Source organism: Callorhinus ursinus, unplaced genomic scaffold (assembly GCF_003265705.2).
Source record: "Callorhinus ursinus isolate GAN/ISIS: 27379988/994484 unplaced genomic scaffold, GSC_fseal_2.0 scaffold14, whole genome shotgun sequence".
Classification (NCBI taxonomy): Eukaryota; Metazoa; Chordata; class Mammalia; order Carnivora; family Otariidae; genus Callorhinus; species Callorhinus ursinus.
Genome location: NW_027397076.1, coordinates 13,493,181 through 13,518,246, shown reverse-complemented (window position 1 = coordinate 13,518,246; position 25,066 = coordinate 13,493,181). Strand labels below are relative to the sequence as shown.

The 25,066-nt window shown below is 36.5% G+C and overlaps 1 protein-coding gene across 6 annotated transcripts in view; it reads right to left on the bottom strand.

Annotated features, from left to right (window-relative positions):
* NTN4 (netrin 4) overlaps window positions 1-25,066 on the bottom strand; it is a 109,070-nt gene that overhangs the window by 26,931 nt on the left and 57,073 nt on the right. For 4 of the 6 annotated variants that reach the window (XM_025882594.2, XM_073900488.1, XM_073900485.1 and 1 more), the window contains exons 4-6: window positions 15,492-15,618; window positions 13,359-13,547; window positions 967-1,029 (exon numbers count right to left, since the gene is read on the bottom strand). In XM_025882594.2, coding sequence (XP_025738379.1) covers window positions 967-1,029; window positions 13,359-13,547; window positions 15,492-15,618 — 379 coding nt within the window. The remainder of the gene's footprint in view (window positions 1-966; window positions 1,030-13,358; window positions 13,548-15,491; window positions 15,619-25,066) is intronic. The other 2 variants (XM_025882595.2, XM_073900487.1) reach the window with 1 other exon arrangement.

The following is a 25,066-nucleotide window of genomic DNA, read 5'->3' as shown; positions in this document are numbered from 1 at the left end:
TTGGTTTCCAAAATAGGCTGAAATTATTCACTTTGCCCCTGGGAGGAATTTGGTGACAAACAGCTTTCTTGATTGTCTTACAGAATTAGGTTACTCTCCTACTACGTGTTCTTTTCTTTGGATCACATAAATTCCATCTGCTCTTACTCTCCTTTTGTGGATGAGAGTATACTGAAAAAAAGTAGGGTATGATCTATGATCCTCTTGTTTATAGGGAGATATCCCACCATGTAGTCTAGGACCAGAGTCACAGCTGTCAACGTACATGAACATAATAAATATGTAAACAGGAATACAAAATGGCCAGGGACATATAATGGGAGCTTTATGGCTTCCTTTATTCTGATGGGGTTGCTAAAGCTTTTGGTGGTGGAGTCAAAGGAAACCATCGTTCCCTTTTCTCTTTATTCCTACCTTCACCCGAACTCTAGGAGTCGTTTGCACACCTTTCATTCAGAGTGATCCGTGATGCCAAGCTTACTGTTGAAACAACCAGTTGAGTTCAGCATCTTACCCCCTTTAAAAATCACCAGGACTCCTTAGTATTACCTGATGGCTGTAGCTTTTGCTATTCTGTTAGTAAAAGCGACACTGGGAGCAAAACACCCTGAAAGTATTTGCTCCTGATTTAGCTTTTCTAAAAACAGAACTCAAAGTTCAAGGCCCTCAGCTGGGAAAGAAGCAGCTTGTCAAGCAAGGGCTTTCACGGCTGCCCAGTGGCCACTCCCTCAGCAGAGCCTCCCAGCCTCCCAACACTGTCTTACTCTGAAAAGGCCAAGGCCCTACATAATTTCTGATGGGGAATTTTAAATATCAAAGCCACTTCAAGAGCTACCCCCTGAGGTTCTCAGAATTGGAGTTAAGGGCAATGACTGAGATGCAGCTCTAAACAGAAAAGAGACAGTATGATCTGTTATTACTGTATCAAGCACAAAGTTAAATGTTAGATAAAATGAAGTCTTCTACCTTTTTTGGTACTGTTTTCTCCTTTCCTTCTACTATCAGTTATTTTCGCTAGCGGTTGAACAACTATGGAAAAATAAAGAAAAATTTGTAAACAAAGGCAATTGTCAAAGGTAATATGGTTTACCCCTTTACTCTCCTAGGGAACATTTTTTTTAATTCATCCTTTAAATATAATATACATTGTATACTGAATGAATACATTCAAAGGTAGCTAGTGCCACAGTATTCAAGATGAATGTTAATTTCAAATAAAATTATGCAAGAATAAATCTACTAAGAAAATAATCTAAATTAAGACTTGCCTTTCGCTTACTGAAGTGCAGTGTCTCCTGAGTTACTGTATATCCCACACTGAAGGAGATTCATGTATGCATAAATCTAGTCATTTGTGCCCCTACTAAATGCTTTAAAAAAATAAATGTAAGGTATTTAAGTATGTTTCCTATGTTTTCTATAAACTTTAAGAGTAATGAAAATAAATACAAAAGTCATACCCTTTATTTTTAATGCTTTACTATGTGACCACTGCTCAGACCCTCAATTTGATTTCTGTATCTTTCCTTTCCTGTTTACTAGTTGTAACTGAGCCAGTTACTATTTATTCCTGGGTATATCTAAAAGATCTTAGACAGCCAAATAGCCAATTTTATATTCCTGGGTTGCTACTTCAGTTAAAACTGAAGAATTTGTACTTTTGTGTGTACAGACAAATTCCGTTACAGGAAAACTTTTAAGTGTAATTTTAGACACTGTATTTCGCTCTGAGGAATTTGGTTATATCAAACACCATTATCTTTTTGTTGAAGAAAGCCTCCTGTATTCCCAATCCACGCAAGGCACCATCTACCCAGGCGCCTCGTCAGGAAACTGGGTCATCCCTAACTCCTTTTTCCTTTGGATAAGGAATCCCTATTGACCCCATCTACCTTCTCCTTTGAATTGATGTGGTTCATCCCTGCTATAATCTATCATGGTACCCCTTTTTTCATAATGTATTGCAGTTTTGTTTTGTTTTTTAAAGATTTTATTTTCAAGTAATCTCTACACCCAATGTGGGGCTTGAACTCACAATCCTGAAATCAAGAGTCACATGCTCCACTGACTGAGCCAGGTGCCCCTGCAGGTTTTAATTACATATTTATGTGAATAAATGTATTTATACTCTGTTTCTATGGCATTAGGGACTCTGTTTTGTTGTATATACAGTGAATAGGATAGGCCTGCCACAAAGTAAGCACTGAGTAAATCTGTGTTGAGTTTTAAAAAATGGATGAATTATTGTCACTTAATATATATTTCTTAATGATTGATGTTCTTCTGGCCTCCAGTGTAATCTCTCTATGATTTTTCACCTCCCTGCTGTCTCTGTAGTACACTGTGAAGGCCTAGAAGGTAGAAACCACATCTTTCATCTCTGCATCCCCAAAACCTAGGACCCATGCTGACCCATTTTAGGGACTCACTCAATCTTTGTTGAATGAATGTTCCTCTGAATGAGTGACAACCATGAAATATGTGTTGATGAACCTACTGAAAGGCTCATATTATTTCTTTTATAGGTTTTTAGTATTTTAGCACCACAGCATTGCAATCACAAGACACTAGAAACAGAGCAAACAAACAAAAACACACACAACAGAAAAAAAGCATAGAAACAACAACAGAAAATTGAAATGGTTCAACAGAACAGATTATCCTGAGTCTTCCCAGTGCAAGACTGTTCCCTACGTTTAATGCTTCACTCAGTTGAGTTTTATTACTTATTATTTGTGATAAAAGTTCTTTATTCTAACTCTGTAGGAGACATTCCCCACCCACAAATGCCTTTCACTGGCAGTGCAATTTTTTTTTCACATTAATCAATCTTTTTTCCTCACTTTCATCCAATTACATCTAATTACGACTCTTTGTTCTAGGGAAGTAAATTATGTTTTGCCACTCCCTATGTCCCCTTACACCTTCTGAGTGTGTGAAGAAAGTTGTGTTCTTCCTGAGCAGTTTCCTAGTTAAGTTGAGAATATTCAACCTCTTTCATATTTATTCATTAGTATCTCTCTTTTCTTGATTGTTCTGTAGGCCTACATGGAACACTCCTCAGTTGTCTCCATATTTCTTATACTAAGATTCCTTAAGGTAAATGTAGCTCTTTAGGTTCAAATTTTACATGGCTATTCATCGGTAAGCGGGGTCTTATTCAAAATCCAATACCATAAATTTCTTCAAAAGTCTAAGTTCCTTTAAAAATTATTTTTGGTTCTAATACATATGTCCAATTATTTCTGCATTTTAAAACTCATTTTGTTTTCATCAACCAGGACACAGTGCAGAATCAAAAACACCACCTAACTCCTGAAGATTGCTCAATGAGATAGCTTATGTAAATTGCTTAGCACAGTGTATGGCCCATAGTAGCCATTTAATGAATACTACTTCTCTTCTTTATAGCCCATTTAAATTTTCCAGGCTTTCTGAGAGTTTTGACATATCATAATTATTTGTTTATTTATTGCTTGTTTTCATCAAATGCAGAATGGCATATTATTTACTTATTCAGTGAATTACACTTGCTGTTTTGGAGACATGTTAGAGAACTTCGTGACCTCTCCCACTTCTCTTCCCAAATGTGACTGACTTTTATTATTCATCAGTTCATAAAATTTCTCCTTTTTGGGGAGGTGATTTTAATTTATGTCATGTGACTTTTTTAAGGGATAGTCCTAGTATGATTACTACATTGTGATATATGATTTTTTTCTATCCCTTTCACTTCTCAACTCTCTGGTTGTACATCCTGGATTTTTTAAAAGCTGAGATTAAAGTTTCCCAACTATTATTGCCAAGTGACTGGTTCTATTTAAAGTTTGCTTCTCAAAAACAGTTACTTCATATTGATTCTATGCTGAAATCATTGCTTTCAGCATAAAACGAGGTTGTCTATGTTGTTTATACAATGTAAAACGGATTCGTGTGGCTTTGTTGAGACTATAATTTGAAAGAAAAGCCCACTAACCCGCTATAAGGAAGATACTTTAATGACCCTAGGGACACAATCCTTTCCTGATATGGACTGGAACATAGGTACATCAGTGAAAAGTGGAAAGCACTGTGGCTTTACCTAAATGTGTCATTGTGGTGAGGTACTCTGAATTTAATTAACTTCAAAATTTTACTTCTGGGACAATTTGAAGGGAAAGAATAACCATCCTAAAGGTAGAATGAAATAATTATTAAATAGAGGTACAAACAAGCAGAGAAACACAGAGATTCTTCTTGGGAGCATGATAACAAGGTGATATTTGAATAGACTGTGAAGGATGGAAAGGTAGTCTGCAGCAAGATAGTCACCCACTCTAGGCACTGTGTCTCCATCAGCTGAGCAGTTTTCACCCAAGATAGAAAGAAGAAAAGGAAAAAATAAAAGAGAGAGATTTGGATGGATGATAGAGCTCTTTACAAAGATAGCCAGCTAGGCAGGGCAACGGTAACCAAGTAATAAAATGGTATCTTGGTAAACACTTCGTTTAGGTTTTGGGGCAGAAGGACCAAGTTTATTTTTATTCATTCTCTGCTGAAAGGCAATTGACTACATTTATTTTGGCCCACCAGGGAGGAAGGAAGGGCATGTCAGTTTTTCAAGAAGTTGTTTACTTTGACAGGGAATAAATCCTGGTTTCTTTTCCATTTGCTGATTTTTCTTTAAATATGGAGAGAAACTATGCAATAGTTAAAAATATGTCACAACATAAAAGTCAATAAACTTATTGTAAAGGAACTAACTGGCTGTTTCCTAAAAAAAAGAGCTAATTTTGTTCTATAAAGTGTTTCTTCAAACATCATTTCAACCATGTGTTCTATTAAAGCCTGAGAAATTTTCTGTAGAGAAGTGTCATGGAATAGCTAGCTGTCAGTATTCCACACCCAATTTCCCATGCATCTAACATTTAAGATATTCTTTGGTGTCAAAACGGGGTTGGGGGGGAAAATGGAGCTTCATGAAGAACTATAGTCAATGATTATTTAATCCAACACAATAACATACCTATAGCAGTTTAGTGCTATGTTCTGAAGTGTGTGAATGCAGAAGTAAAAATAAATTGTCAGTGTAATGGTAAGCTAATTTTATTATAAATTCCAGTCTCATTACACAATAATGCACTTTAAAATATGAGGCATTTATGGTAAATCAATTTATATACTACGAATGAGAGGGAGTTCTCTGAATGAAATTGCTAGGTATTTATTTTGAAACTGTTACATGAAAAACAGACATCTTAGAATTCTGCCAGAAATTTTTTTCTTTTTGAGAAAAGCAGAGGTTCTAAGTTAGACATTCTCCAGTGGAAAAGATAAGTGACATGAAAGCTTATGAGCATTTATATCTATCATTGAGTCAGGAAAAATGTCTAGCCAGAGTTTTAGTAATCCTTTAGGATTTTCTGTCAGAGATATGGCTAAATCAGTGAGTAGATTAAGTTATAGATGATTATTAGTTCAAAATCTTTCATCCAAGGATGGAAGTGAGTAGAGCTCACACTAGAAACAATGGTATATATAATGGTTCTCAAATGCTGGCCAGGTGACCAAAAGGCTGAATCAGAATCACCAATGATGTTTTTTAGAAAAAAAATACAGATTTCTGCCCTCAGTTTCTGTTGGAGATTCTGATTCAGAAGATCTAGGGAAGGACTCTGAGAATTCATATTTTCAGTAAGTGCTCCAAGTGATTCTGATCCATTGACAGGTTTGGGAACTAATGACTAGATTGGAGCAGTGCTTGAGATCAGAGAAAGAGTCAAGACTTCATTCAAAGGAGAAAAACCATTCCACTTGTGGTGTAGAGTCTGAGTCTATCTGAGTTCATGATTTGAAAAATGAGCTGATAGCTTGAAATTGGGGGGAATACTTAAACCATAGAAATTGGCCAATGCTACAAATCAGGGCATTTCCCCTCTCTAGAAAGCTAGCACACTACTTTCAGTGGGGTTATTCTCACATTTTTTTTTTCAAAGATTTTATTTATCCATTTGAGACACACACACACACAGAGAGAGAGAGAGCATGAGCAGGGAGAGAGGCAGAGGGAGAGGGAGAAGCAGGCTCTCCGCCGAGCCAGGAGCCCGATGTGGGGCTCGATCCCAGGACCCCGGGATTATGACCTGAGCCAAAGGCAGACGCTCAACCATCTGAGCCACCCAGGCACCCCTATTCTCACATTTTTAATATGTCTGCCAAAGGAAAATCTACTTAGGTGATAGGATACAACTGGTACATAAGTGACATTCAAGATTTCAAGTAAGTTACTCTAAAAGAGACTGCTCTTCTAAAAGAGAAAGACAGTATTCCTCAAAGTATCTTAGTACACAGTCATAATTATATTTTCCCTTTTACTTCTGTACCTTAGCAACCAACCAGGTTGAGCCTCCATTCTCCTCTCAGCCCTGGATTCAGCTGGAAAGATTCACATTTTCCCTTGTGTTTACAGACCTTAAATGCACTGTCCTTTACATTTTTTTTCTGAGTTGTAGAAATAAATTTAGTTTCAATGATCTCTACTAGCCTTAAAACAACAAACATCTCTGGAATCCTCAGAAGTGCTTTCTTGGCTATAGAAATGTGTAGTTGATTGTTTGGGTCCCACAGTTGGTTCTGCTTAAGGCTGGAATAAAGAGGAAGGGAGAATAGAGTTGATTTAATTATTCACAGGAATAAATCTTTTGGCTAGATTTGGTTTAGAGCTCTTTTTATTCAGGTTTGATGAATTTATGACCATCAATTAAAAATGTATACATAAAGACAATAACATTTAGCAAAGTGCTTGTCAGGAGAGCGGGAGGGAATAAATAGCCTGGAACATGAATGGTGCCAATAAATCCTTGGTTTATTTGGCAAAGAGCTAACTGTGAACACAGTCCCAAGATTTATGTCACCAATACTTGAATGGAATAATGTGTCCAGGTAAGTATTATACTAAATGTATTCTATGAGGAAGAATAACATGAGTTCATTTCACTTTCTAGATCAATTCATTAAAGTCAACAAGGGCAATCATTAAGAAGTAGGACAAACACTGTGTTTGTACTTTTAGAGGATAAAATAAAAACAGCCCCCAAAGAAGTATCAAAGGCATCTCTTCAAGGCAAGTCTTCCCCTAATTGCTTTCACCCTACCCTACACTTTCTCTAAGACACTCACTAAGACACTCACTGTAGTGTCTCTGAGACACTACAGAGATACTCACTGTATCTCTTTCACTGCATTTTGCTCATACAGTGGGAATGATAATAGTACCAACATCAAAGAGCTTTTGTGAAAATTAAATGAGTTAATACACATACAGACTTTTGAAGAGTAAACAGAGACTAGTAGGCACTCAACAAATGTCAGCTATTATTTATTATATCATCATCATCACCACAGTGTATTGAAATAATCTGTTACTTACATTTCTCCCCATTTAGAATTAAAGAGCTTTTAGGGAAGACCTTTTCATCTTTATAGACCTAGTGGTTTACCACAGTGCCTGGCATAGAGGAGGTACTCAATTAGTGTTTCCTGAGCTAAACTGAGGCATAATTTATACTTCCAGTAAATTTTGTCTGGGCTGCTGCTTCAGGCTTTCAATGGTTCCAAACTCCTGAGAAGATATTAAGTAGGAAGTAAGGGAGAGATGTTTCCATAAATCATCCCTGGCAATCCAACAGACTAGACTGCCAGCTTTAGTTACCATTATGTTTGTGATTATTCCACTGATAGAAATGTAAGGTTTATTATTTCCTTGATATACAATTGTAGGCTCTAGCACTTAGAAATGAGGAACAAATATATAGAAGGAATCTTCTAGGATATGTCTTTCCAAGTGAAGTCATCATATAGATACGTCACTTTACAATAGCAGTATTTTCCAGTGTGTTCTGTAGAACACAGGTCCCACATGATACTCTGTAAGAAAAGCGTTCTTTGGTTAAATTTAAGAGATACCTCAAAGCTTTATATGAAGTGTAGAATGAACATTAGCATATTAAATGCTCTGAGAAATCCTGAAGAAAGAAATCTTTGATTGATTCACCATTTCTTAAATTTGAAGGTCATAGAAAAAATTTTCCTTATCTAATTCCTATTGACATCTCATGAAGTTAGTGTTCCATGAATCAAACTTTGCAAAATGTTATACTATGGAAATATATTTATCCAGATACCCATTTTTTCTCAGTAAATGTCTATGTAATTCATTTTTATAAATTCTAAGTCCATATGCACACAAATAGAAATGCAAATCTTGGTTAATTTGGATGCTCAGGGAATAGTGGGATGTTCCAGCCAACTTAACTATAGAGTAAGTGCTAAGATGCATTTAACCTTTGTTGAAAAGCATTCTGGGGATGCTTGTCTGGCTCAGTTGGTAGAGCATGTGACTCTTGCTCTTGGGGTTGTGAATTTTAGCCCATGTTGGGTGTAGAGATTACTTAAAAATAAAATCTTTAAAAAAAAAAAAGCATTCTGAAGCAATCTTAAACTTTAGTATGATACAGTCACCTGGGAATTTTGTTAAAGTGCATATTTGATTCAGTAGGTCTGGGATGGGATAAGAAGTTCTGCATTTTCTAATCAGCAACTGGATGATGCCAATGGGGCTGGTCTATGGACCACACACTGAGTAGCAGGTTACTTTTCTGCCTTGGTAAGCAAAGTAGAATAAATATAACAAAATTGTTATTTTGAATAACATTGTACATGTTGATATAAACACACACTGAGATAGTTTAAATTTTTTAATATCATATCATAATATTGACTTGTTTTCCTGATACTACCTTCCTCAGAAAAGAAAAGTGGGAACTAATGGGGAGAAAAGTCCTAGTTATAGCAATATTTCTATCAGCATCTAGCATGAAATCTGGTACACTGTAACATTAATGTTATGTACAGGGGCCCCTGGGTGGCTCAGTCAGTTAGGCATCTGACTCCTGACTTTGGCTTAGGTCATCGTCTCAGGGTCCTGGGATCAAGCCCCACATTGGGTTCCACACTCAGCCGGGAGTCTGCTTGAGATCCTCCCCTTCTCCCTCTGTCCCTTCCCCTACTTGTGCACGTTCTTTCTCTCTCTCTTTCTCTCTCTCATAAATAAAGAAATCTTTATAAAGTAAAATGTTAGGTACATTAACTTATTTATCATAAACTTCATTATCAGAATTAATAATTCTGAAGGTGATACATGGACACATCCGTTAAGGAGGTGGTCAATAATATGAAAATATTACTAAATAAAAATGAAAAAACTCTCCTAAACATATTGTCAATCCAATAATACATTACAGAGTATGAATATAAGGGAAAGGATTAGATGTTCTAATAAATGTTAGGAGTTACCCCTGGCTCAGAAAAGGGAAGAGAAGAACAAAAAGAATAATATTCTGAAAGAAGGTACCAGTAAAGAAATCCATGCTAGGGAAGCTGATGCAGACAACTTGTCCCAAACATATGCTGGAATAGTCATAAAATGAATGGAGATGTGTCTTCCTCAGCTGTCTAATCAGTGGATCAGGGCGCTGTCCAGAGAAGGAAAGAAGGAAACACAGATCTTCCCCACTAATCCATCTACCTCCTACAAATTATGCTAAAAGGATTAAATTGGTATCAGTTATTTTCATAACCTCCTTACTTGGTGCATTAAATACCATGAAGGTATTTGTTTAGGAGTGATTAGCAGTTTGACTCATTAGTAGTAGTTTCTATCTTCAAGTCTTTCAGAATCCCATGACAACTTAAAGTGTTGAGGAACTAATTCAGAAAAATTTGTTATAATTACCTTGTAATGTTTCCTTTTTTAAAAAAATACATTAATGTGGTCTTGATGGGAGTTTTCACTGAAATGGCTTTGATGCTTTTGGTCTTCTAATACTTAGATAATGCCTATAAATATCAACTTGGCAGGGCCCAGGAAAATTATGCTAACTGATATTTATTGGCTGATTATCAACTACTTGTGGGTAGTTCAGTCAGCTCCATGTCACTGACTGAGATGTCCAAGATGAGGACATCTCCAGCCAACCACCCATCTTTCCTACTACTCTCATTCCTTTACCTTTTCTTGCCTTCCCCCCTTCTTTCTTGCCTCTATGGGCATTCTGCATTTTTTTCGGTTCTCAGAATATGTCATGTTCTTTCTTCCTTCTGTTCCTTTTTGGCACTTTTTTTTTTTTCTCCAGACGGAATACCCTTAGCCATGTTATGTTGATTCCTATTAAACTTCAGGTCTCAGGTCTTACATCAAAACTCAGAACACTCAACTCTTGTTAATTGCTCCTCCTATGAGCTCTCTTCCATACACTCTAACACAATACTGATCATACTTGTGTGATCTAACATACATGCACACACATATACACACTATTTGCCTACATAAATATATGTATACATACATATATACATTTACACACACACACACCTAAACATTGTGAAAAGACTGTGTCTCTCTTATGTGTTTGTTTTAGCTACAGTCTCACATTTTGCTTATTTTTTATAGAACTGGTAGTTTGGGGACCAAAACTTATAAATTCTTTTTTTGTACAAGTCTCTAGAATAGTTAAATAAGTAGTGACCATTAACAAGGAGTCACCTTTTAACTAATCTTCTTTTTCATATTCTTTTTATAAAATTCTGAAGTGGTGAGCTCTCTAGGATATCAACACCTAGAGCTGTTAACCTTTTTATATTTTGTAAGAATATGAGCCATAGCTTGAACATAGCACAGTAACAAAAAGAAAACAAAACAAAAATTTAAAAAGGTATTTATCTTGGCTCCAAGTCTGCCAATAAATCTTTTCTATTTCTGTTTTTAATGGTTTTTTGTTTTGCTCCCTGATGTATCCTAAACACTTGGCACATAACAGGCACTCGATATATATCCATTGGATGACTGAATGAACAAATATGTAAGTTAGATACATTGTACAACATACTGTTTCAAGTGAATGCTATTTAATTGTATCTTTGAAAATGTATTTTGAAAATGTTGCCTGTTTTCCTACAAGATAGTTACCTTATCTAAGTCACTTAATGATAAATTAACTTCCTTTCCTATTTTATCTGCTTGGTAGTACATTCTCGTTTTTAGACATTTCTACTAGTGGTCTGAAGAATGCAATACACATATCTATCTATCATCCATCTATCTATCTATCTATCTATCTATCTATCTATCATCTATCTTTTTTTTAAGTAATTTTTAAGTAATCTCTACACCCAACGTGGGACTTGAACTCACAACCCCGAGATCAGGAGTCGAATGCTCCACCAACTGAGACAGCCAGGCGCCCTCTTTTTTTTTTAATCTTATTTCATTTTATTATTATTATTTTAGTAGGTTCCATGCCCAACTTGGGGCTTGAGCTCATGGCCCTGAGATTAAGAGTTACATGTTTTACTGACTGAGCCAACCACATACCCCTCTATTTATTTAAATATATCCTGGAGAAAATGGTATTAGGACAGAATATATTGTGAATCTAAGCAATTTTATAAGCAGACCCTTCATTCAGCCCTTGGGGTTAAGAAGCCTTTAATTTATTCCCTAAGGCCCTGTGGATTTTAAAGAAGTAATTACCTTTGACATAGGTATTTTTGATCAATAAAGAGTAGAGACTCTGTAATATTATTTCCCACCTTCTATCATATATGACAATAATAGTTGTTTTAATACTAGTTTTCATTTCTTGAGGTAAGCTTACTATAATAGGCAATGTGCTACACAGTTCACATACTTTACCTTTTAAAAAAAAAGATTTTATTTATTTACTTGAGAGAGAAAGAGATAGCAAGAGAGTGCACGGCGGGGAGGGTGGGGTAGAGGGAGCGGGTGAAGCAGACTCCTCGCTGAGCAGGGAGCCTGATGACTCCGGGGGGGTGGGGGACTTTATCCAGGACCCTGGGATCATGATCTGAGCCGAAGGCAGATGCTTAACTGACTTTATCTTATATAGTTCTCATTACAACTCTACAGGGAGAAAAAATATCAAAGTCCAAACAGCTTTAATAGCTGGCATAGGGTCACACAGTCATAAGGAGCAGGGAAAGCTTCTATTCTAGATCTTTTCAAAGATTATTAAAATGAAAGTCTGAGTACAGACAAGGAGCAAGAATAAAAAAGAATTCTCAGAGAAATATTAAGATGTAGATAGAAATTTTGAGCTCAATGTTGAAAGTGAGTGGGGCCACCTCTGTCTTCTACAATTTGAGAGAGAGCTTGTAACAAGCAAGCCCACTCAAATTTCATGTAGATATCACCTATCTGATGTTAAAAATATGTATTTTCCAAGAGCAACAGAATTTTTTCCTTTAAATTAAAAAAACAACAAGATTTTAAATGATTATTTCCCATTGTATTGCTCCCTTCCTGTCACTGTTTTTGAGCTAGAACATGGAGTCCTTGGTGGGGAAAGGAAGTGCATGTTCATCAATCTCCATTAACAATCTTGAGTGTTTTTTGTCATCTAATAATTTCTGAGTTGATAGATGTATAACTACTCACATAGTTAGATGAGATATTCATCCACATTGGACATCTACTGAAGCTCCGACTGTACCCTTTATGGTCACGTTTTAGATAATGTCTCATTAATTAAGCAGATCTTTTAAAATTCTACTCTTTTTTTCATATAAACCTCTTGGAACTATGCTAACAAAAAAGCAAAATCCATTCTATAAGAATTTAGTATTTTGGGGGAAGAGTAGGGGATAATTGTTATGTTCTAAATTAGTTTATGATATAGGGGTACATAAGGGCAGTGTCAGCTGAAGTGTATTCATAATGACACCAAAACCCGTGGTTTTTCAGGTGTTCAAATTCACTGCAGAGATGAAAGCTGGAATGACCCAAGTACAGATAACCACTCTTTATTTCATCAGTTTGAGTCTGCTTATTGCCTACGTCCTACACATATATTTAGTCTTAAGATAATTTCACATACTTTTTTTTAAAGTAATCTCTACACCAAACGTGGGGCTTGAACTCACGACCCCAAGATCAAGAGTCACATGTTCTACCAACCACGGCAGCCAGCTGCCCCTTAAGATAATTTTAAACATATCTCTCTCTCCATCATCCTTTTTTTCTGTTTTATTTGTCTTCTTGTTTTCCCAAATGTGGTGCTACGGGAAACAATTTTACTTCATGCAGAGTGATAAAAGAGATTACTCTTATGAATATTGTACTCTTTTCACCCAACAAGTTAACAATCCGTTCCTCTTATCAATGAAGAAATGAACGTGTGTGTGAGTGTACTGAGAATTTCATGACCTCTCTCCCATGGACCAGCGTATGAAGGATGGCAAGATTCATCTCTTTTGTACAAGTCAAGCTCCCCCCCTCCCCCAGTAATCACTAGTTCACTTACTTTTGCAAGCATCTGGAGCAGAGAAGGGTCTCCGGAGGTCCCGGTAGAAGCCTGGCTTACATCGTTGGCAATGCTGACCTTCTGTGTTGTGCTGACAGTCATTACAGACACCACCACTGCGATTACCTGATGCCTCCCACACATTAATGTCAAAGTGACAGGCATCAGCATGCCCATTGCACTTGCAGGCTGAAGGGGGGAAGAGGCATGGGAGGGAAAACAAATCATTTAAAACAACAGGTTCTCTAATATTCAGGCAGTTAAAAATGGGGTAAGCTGATTGCTAATTTTTTTTTAATTCAAGTATAATTAACATACGGTGTTAGTTTTTAATTTGATTTTTAGCTTTTTATATAGTGCACATTTTCACAGTACAAGAATCAAAACAGCATATAAAAAGGCGGAGCCTTTTATTTAATTTAAAAAATTTAAAAAATTCAAATTTAAAAAAATTAAGTTTTAAGATATGCCTGAAAATCAGCAAAGTGTAGATCTGTCTTCTTAGGCAGAGGTAGGACTGTTTCCTTAGCAATTGGGGTTGACACTTATTTTGGAAAGACTATTTGAGTGGCTACCCATTTTTTTCCCTCTTTGACAGTAATACTTCACCATTTCCATTCCTGCTGCGTCCCAAGGACCAGTATGTCATCACTAAGAGTCCCCTGACTGTGCTTAGAAAACTCTACATTGTCAGACGTTATATGAAAATGAAAATTCATATTGCAGATACAGGCCTGAATTCATGCTCTCTAATGAGCCTCGAAGGAATCTTGTAGTGGACAGGGGTTAGTAGCTTGGCAGGTAGATTGATTTGTCTCTCATGAAGCACTCAGCTATTGATGTACTGGTGAGTACAAGACAGTCTCCTATAGAAGCCTAGGTTCTTTGTGTTTTTGTTTTTTGTTTTTTTGTAGAAGAGGTTTGCATTGTTTCTTTTGAAACAATTTCTCAAAGGCATTTATAAGATTATCAATAGCACCAAGGGACAAGTCTCTGTGTTCTATATGTATTTAGATACACAAGTTGGTGTCTGTGGAAAGAGCAGAATGGCACTCTAGGAATTTAGGAGAAATTCTTTAGATTCTCTTGATGAGTGATTTAGAATAAGAATCCAGACTTTTTCCTGGAGGTCAACTGTGTTTGTGCTATTGTTTTTTCATTGTTTCCTTGACATGTTATGATATTTTGACGAGATTCATAATCTGTAAAAAGCATAATATAAGATAATTTAAAATTTACGCTTAGAGGAAATCCTTTACATTTCCTAGAAACTAAAATAAATCAATTAGGATTCCAAATTATGTACGGGAGACTTCCCACAATGTTACTGACAGTGCTTGCCTTTAAATCCTTGTAAAACTGAAGTTTGTGAGTATAAACATTGTTATGGACATGTGTATTTCTCTGAACATTTTGAATTGCAAAGAAAAAAATGGTTTGTATTCCTGTATTTTTTACCCTCTTATCTAATCTCCAACCTCAAACCCGAAGTTAGCCCTAGTAATGCAGTCTCATTCTTGACTAACTGGCTTAATTTCAAATCTGATTTGTCATTTCAAGTACCATAAGTAAAAAGAAAGGCACTATGGTATTATGGAAAAAACATTTAATTTGGAGACTTGAAGAGCTGGGATCAAGTCCTATTATTTACTAACTTTGGCAAGTTACTTAATCTTACTGAGCCTCAATTTCCTGATCTCTAAAGTGGGATTAACACCACCTGCTTGCCTTACAGGGTTGTTTTGAGAACTGAATTTGAAATAGCTATTGTCATGATTATAATTCGATATCTCAGCTACAAGGGTAATTGTATGCCGTAATCGTCAGTTGCTCTTGTGTCTAGCCATGTTTTTATTATGTCAACTTCTCAAGAACAGTGCTTAGGTCCTGGTCCTGCAAAGTGTCCAAGTAAATGGGCAACACATTGTTGGCAAAATAGTCATATTGGCAACTTTGCAAGCAGTGATTGCTTCCAATGGTTGAGGTCATAGTGAGCAGTGATATGGGCTATATTTGTGTAGGTTACAGTGCCTGTCACCCACCACTTTATACTGTGTTTCTAGAGACAACACGGAGTCCACAGACAGTTGACTTTACAAAGAAGGCTTTTAGTCTTGTGGGCTTGGTACTCACTTCTGCACTCTTTAGGAGATCCTGTTTTGCCATCAGCTGCTTCCCAGGGGCGGTCGTTGTATAATGGTGCACAGTGTTGGCAGTGGGTACCTGCTGTGTTGTGCTTACACATACACTTTCCATGGACCTACAAACAAAAATAAGTAAGAGCTGTGAGGCACAAACAATGCTGGGAAGGAATATTCTTCCCACAATCTTATCTCATTGGTTGGCTGTATCCATGTGACATTCATTCACTTTCCTAAAGAAATCGTCAAGATGTGAGATCCTTTATTTAGTTTGTCCTGTGATTAATTCAGAGGATTACATAAAAGGGGCACCTGGATAGCTCAGTCAGTTAAGTGTCTGACTCTTGATCTCAGTTTGGGTCTTGATCTCAGGATTGTGAGTTTAAACCCTGAGTTGGGCTCCATGCCCAGTGTGGAGCCTACTTTTAAAAAAAAAAAGAAGTTTAGGGCGCCTGGGTGGCTCAGTTGGTTAAGCGACTGCCTTTGGCTCAGGTCATGATCCTGGAGTCCCGGGATCGAGTCCCACATCGGGCTTCCTGCTCAGCAGGGAGTCTGCTTCTTCCTCTGACCCTCTTCCCTCTCATGCTCTCTATCTCTCATTCTCTCTCTCTCAAATAAATAAATAAATAAATCTTTAAAAAAAAAAGAAGTTTACATAATATATTTTTCTTGACTGTCAGTTGTGTGACCCTAGTGAGTAATTCTGAGGTACTGGCTAGATATTTACTTAAATTTTTAACACCTTAAAAAATTTTAAATTCTTTATACAAAAGTACTACATTTTTACTGTAGAAAATTTGGAAATCAGTAAATATGATTATTTCATGTCATAATCAACATTTGAAGTTTATATTTCCAGTACTTTAAAAATACAATTATACACATACATACATACATATATATATTTTTTAAATATTTTATTTATTTATTTGACAGAGAGAGAGAGAGAGCACAAGCAGGGGGAGTGACAGAGAGAGAGGGAGAAACAGGCCCTCTGCTGAGCAGGGAGTCCCACATGGGGCTTGATCCCAGGAGCCTGGGATCATGACTTGGGCCAAAGACAGACACTTAACTGACTGAGTCACCCAGGTGCCCTGATATACAATTATATTTAAAACTTCTTTTTTCATGTAACAATATATTGATATCATCTTTCCATTTCATTAAATATTCTTGTATAGCATACTTTTTAATGGCTCCCTTGTATGTTGTACAATTTATTTGGCCAATCACCTGTTTTTGGTTATTTAGGTTTTTAAATATTTTTACATATTATACTTTAGTTCTATAACAAATATCCTTGTAACTATTTGTGTACATCTTTATTTAGAATGTGTTTTCCAGAAGTAAAACTGATCAAAAAAACATGTATTTTTAAGACTTTGAATATATTTTGTCATAAGGACCATAATGATTTTCTTTTAATCCCACAATTCAGAGTAGTCGAGTTTATTAAAATAGTGTTTCTCACAAGGAGGAATACGTCAGTAGAATTCTCTAGGATCTGAGAGTTTTATGTTGGATTTTAATATATTTTTTTGAATCTTACCAACAGTTTCTAAAAATTAAGATCTTGATCATCTTGAATATTCCCTAATAACTAAGGATTGCCATTAATTCCAGTACCAACATGCACTTATTGACACATGACGTCGTGACTGTACAAATGAAAGCTTTGTAAAGTAGCTCAGAATGGGGTTTCCAAATTTGGATCTATGAGATGTTTTTTTGTTTTTTCTTTGAGAAACAGCATAACAGGTAAATTAACATGAAAGTAATAGATAATATCAACTAGTCAACAGATAATTAATGTATATCTACCAGGATAGGTAGTATGTTAGGCAATGTTTGGTACACAAAGCATTACAAAACAATTTCTGTGTTTAAGAATGGTATAATGTAGCTGGATAAAAAAGATTTACATAGAAAAAATTTACAGATAAACAAGACAATAAATACGGAAGAAAAGAAAAGGATGTTGGAATTTAAAAGATGCAGAAATTACCAGAGATTGGCAGTTGTGGAGGGCTTTAGGAAGGGGGTTGGGTTTTAAGCTAGTTCTTAAAAACGGGCAGTGTATCTGACAAGCAGAAGGAAAGAGACTTCCCAGGAAGAGGAAACAAAATGAACCAAGGTATGGTGTTAGGAGGCTAGGGAGAATCTGTGAACAAAGCTTATTTTAATACAGCCAGAATATTTTGACTGCAATGATAAAGGAACTACTAGAAATGACATGAACTTGGAGTGGCCGGAATCAGAAGGAATCAATCCCTAGAGTTCAACAAATCTGGAAATAGCTACACCAGTACATTGATGTACTACTCCTTGACCTCATTTAACACCAGAGTAAGTTGTGTTTTCTTGCCCAGGAGCCCCTTTCTCTTTCAATTCTCTTAGCACAAGTCTTTGGTTCCACTGGTAGAGGCACTCTGGATTATGCATTATCCAAGTCTGATATGACTACTATAGACGTTATGCTCACAAAATATTCAAGTGCAGGAATTATATAGGGCCCAGAGGACTGCAGCCTACTTGTGAATGATCCACATGAGGCCTAAGTGTTATAATCTGGAAAGTTTCATAAATAATGATTTTGGTGGCCATCTTGCTAAATTTCATTTCTGCATATTGTAAGGTTTTTGTACTTAATGAAAATTAATTATAGCTGTCCCTTTAGTTCTTAGGGATTAATTAAAGTATAATTTTTTTTAAAGATAAGATCGGCTCCTTAGAGTACAATGACGTTGCAAAAATTTTTGTTAATTTTCCTTATAGAAACTGAGCTGGTGTTACAGATTCAACTTACTGACTTTGGTCTTGGAATACCCAAGTGTGAGTTGAGTTACACTTGAATACACTTGAATACCCAAGTGTTGAGTGTTTTCTTGGGTTTCTCTTTGTGACTATCTCTCCTAGGAGCTGTTTATATGTAAAGTCCCACAGAGTTGTAAGATACATCTCCATTCACACATGCAGGTGAGTTCTAAAGACAAATGTGCACTTAAATTTGGATATCTGCAGGAATTTAATTTTTACTGCTCTATAAGAGTGTGGTCTTTTGGGGTGCCTGTGTGGCTCAGTCAGTTGAGCTTCTACCTTTGGCTCAGGTCATGATCCCAGTATGCTGGGATCAAGCCCCGTGTTGGGCTCCCTGCTCAGAGGGGAGCCTGCTTCTCCCTCTCCTCCCCGCTTGTGCTCTCTCTTACTATCTCTGTCTCTCTCTCAAATAAATAAATAGAATCTTAAAAAAGAAAAAAGGAGAGTGGTCTTTTTATCCCAGCTCTTGGAAATCTGATTTTTCATATATTCTGGGAGAAATGCTCCAGTCTTACTGCTTTTATTAAATCTTTTAAACTCAACATTCCTTATCATGATGGAAAAATAGAAACTCTTTTTCAGATAACTTTGGCATGGGAAGATTCTCTAAAGGCTCTCAGTAAAAGCTGGATGCCGATTTCTAGCAAAATAGAGTCTTTGGAAAAAATGAATATGAAAAATCTCCCGAAGTTGAAGAATTTAGTAAAGTGAAGACACAGTTCTACCTGTGTGACACATTTCCACTGGCAGAAGTTGGTAGCATAATGAAAATTAGTGGGAAGAGTAGTTTTGTAATTGTCTAAATTCTATAACCTGTAAAAAAAAAACAAAACCCACATACAGAACTCCTAGGATACAAAAATTTGATGGAATTAGAGTCAGAATTCCTAGAATAAGCCACCCCTAATTCACCACTGCTGTTATGTGGAGTACTATCTGAGGGGGGCATTTTAGAAAATGTTAAGTCTAAAGTAAATATGGTAAAGACCAAGGTCCATAAATGCTATTTGTATAAAACTTCTTAGTCCTCAAGGCTGTGTCTTAAAGAACACATAGGATTTTCCTTAGGGACAAAGACAAAAGAAGATAAGAAATCCAAAGGAATATTCTGGGAAAAATCCATAAATAAAGAGGGCATGTGTTGGGGAGGTGGGCTCTAAATAGATCGTGGAACACATTAAATATCAGCTTAGGATGCTGGAATTTACCCTGTAGGTACTGAAGATCTGCTGAAGATCTTTGAGTAAGGAAATGATTAAAAGGTATATTAAATACACTTTCTTTTCTTCTTTCTAAAAAAACCTTCTTTCTACCTCATTCCTATCTTGTCTCTTGTGTTCTTTCTTCTACTTCCTCTTTTACTATTTCTTTACCATATATATATATGTTATATATACACACACACACACACACACACACACACACACACACACACACACACCAGCTTATGGGTTTTTTTTTTTTTACCTCAGTTTATGGTTTCCAACAGCCAGTGGCACTCACATGTATTTTCTGATAATGCTCAAAAATTTAAAATGCTGTTAATTCTTATTTTATTGCCTTTTAGCATTCTTTCTCCTTTTAAACAACCTTTTATTGAGTATAAAGATAGATGTTGTGAAGTATTGTTCGTTTTCTTTAGAGGAACTAAACTATCATTATAGGTCAATTTATCAGGTTTGGTCTTGGAATGCCCAAGGCCTATAAGTAATTTCACCCAGCTCCTAGGTTAGCCCTGGCCCACAAATTCCAGGCCTTAGGAGGCCACAGACATCTAGGGAAACCTCATCAAACATTCACATGTATCACAAGAAAATGGGGACAGGTCAGTTCCCTCTGGAGTAAAGATTTCAGAGCATTCCCTTGCTCCCACATGCTGAGAATTGGGATGAACCTCCCAGGGTCTGAAAAATGCCAGTCCAGCAAATTTTTCTGCACACAGAAAAATTCAAGGAGCTGTCATTTTGAGAATTACCAAAAATAGCTGTAAATCATTATCTAGACCATCTGAAACAAGAAGTCCTTCCTCAGCGATACAACTGTTACTGTTCAAGCTTGAAAGATCACCCACTATTTGATGCTCGTGAAAAATGTGCAAGTAAAACTAGGTCTTTATTGAAAAAAAAAACCAACAGAAAAAGGAAACTTTAGTAACAAGTTAAACATAGCTCTAGTTTGGTACACAAACATGAATTAGATAAAGGGCAGGAAAATGGGATTAAGTACCTAAGGTGTAGCTGAAGAAGAGTGGTGTCTGGTTGTCTAATTGGAAAAGGAAAAATTGACTTTAACAACAAGTTTATATAACTCCTAATTATCTAAGAGGTACACCTTGGCATTTTGGTTATTCTATGCATTTCATAACCCCCTTTCTTATACTAAGTACTTTATTCTGTTAATGTCAAAAATTTTCCTACTTGTATCTAATATTTATTTGTTGTTAATATTAACCTATTTGCAAGTCATTTTTAGCATACTTAAGCAATTATTGGAACAGCATGCTCATTAGAACAGTATGCTCATTAGTAGCTATGCACTTTAGTGACAAATATATATTAGAGCCAAATAGATAAGGAGAGAAAATGCAATTTCTTCATATTTGAGGCTACAAACATGGGAATCTAGGGTGGGGGCAAAATGAGGAAATCATTATCTTTCACATCCATCACTGAAAGATAGATAGGTCTTGCCTCGAAAAGCTGCTTCTTCATTGTTGTTCCTTTTTGGGCAGGAGACGTTCTAGTAGTTTGCAACCTTGGAGTTTAGTAAATTGGTCACAGCAAGAGGTTGTGAGAATTGTGAGAATTGGGGGCACCTGGGTGGCTCAGTTGTTAAGCGTCTGCCTTGGGCTCAGGTCATGATCCCAGGGTCCTGGGATCGAGCCCCGCATCGGGCTCCCTGCTTGGCGGGGAGCCTGCTCTCCCTCTCCCACTCCCCCTGCTTGTTTTCCTGCTCTCGCTATCTCTCTCTCTCTGTCAAAAAAAAAAAAAAAAAAGGTTGTGAGAATTGGATCATTGGCAGTGTGAGGTATATGCGTTGGACAATCACTTATCAAGATGTTGTAGAATACTTAAACATCAGGTGGGAGATTGGCTTAGACAACTTTTAGGGTCCTACCAGTCTTAAGGTTCTATGATTTTAAGGCCTGCGTCTCTGTGTTGGGAATACTGATTGGTTGCAAGCAACTATCCATAATCTTTTCTGAACTACCAAAGAAGACTTATGTGGCCGGGTCTTGCTGCCATCTCACAAAAGCAGAACATTTCCAGATCATCTGAAAACCAAACAAGGGAGAGAGCTAGGAGAATATCTCTTCTTTGCTGCAGGCACTTCTTGTGACACAAATGAAGAAGTAAGTAAATGTTAATAGTCTCTGAAGACAGACTTTCATTTGTTGATACTGACTATACCTAAATGAACATAAATTCTATTCTTTTTATTTTTCTCCTACTGTTTTCCTGCCCCGCTGCATTTCCCCCACTGCTTGTGACTAAAGAAATTATAGACTAAATATCATTCTAGCTCCTACCTTCCAAATAAAGGTATACTTCATCATCCAGTGATGCTTGCTACAGACATTCACCATAATGGAAATTAACGGAGCAAAAAATCAATCTGATTAATGCTTTGGAGCATTAATTCAATTCTTTTAGGAATGCCTGATAAAATTTGCTTCCCAACTGCTTTCCAAGAAAGAAAGGAACAGCTGTTGTTCATGTCCTACTAAAAATTAGAATGAAAATTAGTGGGGGGAAAAAGACTTTACAGCTAAATATTCAGAAATTCTTGAATTTCATAAAGTAAGTGATTTTCTTGTGCTTTGGTGCCATCGTTTACATATACATGATTTTATTTTCATCTTTCCCATTCAACTTTGAATTCCAATGGCAAATGAGTCTTCTTTTCATGCTGTCATTGGAACTTTAAAAAATGTTTGTGAAAAGAGAATGCAAACAGTGCCTATTCTATGAACCAAAGGAAAATGCCCACTTATAGGCAGCTGCAGCAATTCACGGAACTCCATTTAGCTATGACAAATGATTTAGAAGTGGAACAATGCTACACAGCAATTTAAGACAAAATGTGAAGGCAAAAACTGATTAATTTCTAAAGAGATAGTATGTCCCTTTTAGAAGAAAAGGATTAACTTCTAAAAGAATGAACTTCTTATGCATGCAAAGAGATAAATTCTAATAACGGGCTAGGCTGTAAGAGCCTGCTCCTCTTATGTGGGACAAAAACGCAGACAACAATGCTACAGCACAAACCTTTGAATAGAAGGCATTGTGAGGAAAACATGTCTTTTCATTAACAAATAAAATATTCCTTTTTCCCATTAAAGGTTTGCATGTTTTAATTTAACAGAAGATGTGGGAGTTCTATGGTGAATATGAAGCATAATAATCGAGTTCGGTGGAAAAGGGGGCTTGAAACATACTGTCAGAATGGGGCAAAAACGTTGAAGGCTGAGTATGCTAAACCCTTGCCCAATAATATATATAGCAAGAATGCAACCAACTGAAAAGTTTTACAATCCGTTCATTGGTCTGAACTTGGACACTAGAGAAAACAGCTCTTGTAAGAAAGTACAGGCAATAAAATAAAGATAGGTATAGAGCAGAAACAATTATGATTAAAGAATGAAAATTGGCCAGTACCTTGAGACTTCTATCATCTCAGTTAGCCAGTTGCCTGAAATTCTTCCCGTAGAAAATCATTCCTTTAGCTTTAAATGGGGTTGTAGGTCCAGGAGCTCCCTACAAAAATGCTCTTATGCTCAAAAGGGGCAATTGTTGTTGCCCCTTAATTATTAGCAACAAGCATATCAGCTGGGATTATAACGATCTGTTCGCAATCCTAGAACTGGACTCAGAGTTGCCTAGAGGAGGAAGTGGCTTCCTGATTGAGGGGAAGGGAATGTCTTAGGGGGAAAGGGAAGGAGCCAAAGACAAACCATGCCTATGTTCTCTATCTTGCCAAGAACCTTGCTTTGGCTGATAGGGCTGGAAAAAAAACATGAATGTAACCAGTGCAAATTTCATAGGAAAACTGTATTTAATACACCGTATGGTAATTATGGGTTTATCTGCCTCTCTCCACTAGACTGTAAGCACTTTGAGGGAAGAAACTGTGGGTTAAATTTCTTCGAATCTCCAGTAACTGACATATAATAGGTTTTCAATAAATATGTGTTAATTTTTTTTCATTCGGTAAATATATTTTAATGGAGCATTGATAATATTAGTTATTGGATTTAGTTCCATTTTATAAACTTGCCAAGAAGGCAGGGTACCAATTATGCATTTGAAGTGGGAATAGGATACTTTCAATTGTTTGTCACGAAGCAGGATTTTGGTTAGAATAGGACTGAAAGACATTCAGGTTTGTCCAGAGTGCCTCCTATAAGGTGTATACTAGCTCACATTGGGGCAAGGCATGTTGGTAAATATGTTCTCATCTGTAGTAGTCATTTCTAGTTGTTCTGGAAGATCTGTAAGGTTAAGGAACATGGGTCAGTCATGGAGAGGAATGAGAATAATAATAACAATAACGATGATGATAAATAATAACAACAATAGTAGTAGTAGATAATATTGAGTAGCACTATGTACTGGGCACTGTTCTGGTTTACTGTATAAGTATTAACTCCTTGGATTTACACAAGAACCCTATAAGGTAGGTACAATGATCATTGCCATTTCACAAAGGAGGAAACTGAAGTTCAAAGAGTTTAGATAATCTGCCTAAGGTCACAAAAGCCAGTAACTGCTAGAGCGACAGTATTTGAATTCTAGCAGTCTGACTCCAGTCGTCATCTTAATCCCTAACCTATGTTACAGACAAAACCCTAGGGAGTAGTATGCCAAGTCCCTTTATGGTGTCATCTCAATAAAACAGATGTGTTCCAAAACAATTTGTCCTTGAAGAGTTCTTCAGGACAGAGGTTGGTTTGGACTCAAAGTGAGTCATTTCATGGGGGTTCTGGTCTTGAGTAGATTATTAGTCCTATTCCTCTGGGAGAAGCCTAGCAGTTTTGGAGATAGGAGAATACTGGAAGATTGGCCCCCATCTCCCACACCTGGCATGAATGAGTTGAGGGCATGCATGTAAAGGATCTCATTGGTTCAGTGTAAAACCTGAGTACTGAAAATTCTAATGCCTCCTAGGGGCATTTCTGGGCCACTGCAAGTTTTACTTCTCAGAAACTCCAGTGAATAAATTTACAAATGAAGATGATAACAAGAATGTAAATGAACTCTAATTAAAGATTTGCTCTTTGTGGACAGCACCTCTTTTATATTATTTACTCTACCTATTAGATGTGATCTGGCAGGGATAGCAATATCATATAGTGTGGTGATTTTTATAGTCGGTATTATTTTAGGTTATTAATAGCAGTAATAGTAGTATTTTAGGTTATGGAGAATGGTTAAGTGAGAACACTGTACATAACCTAATGATTCAGATATATTTTTAGATTTGGGTTGCTGGGTTATTTCCATTTTTTTCAAGTACAAAATTTTGTATGCCCCCAAACTGTGATTTGTGTATCTAAATGGCAATTTATTTGTGCCATTGTGCATGCTCTTTACCATAAAAAATCAGGAGTTGAAGTATTCAGAAGCATGCATACACAAACACACAAGATTTTCAAATGCTACCAAATTTGTGTACTCCAAACTGTGTACATTTATTCCAAGATTGTTTAAAAATGTGGTTCAGCAGATCTTTTTTTAAAATAGTAATACA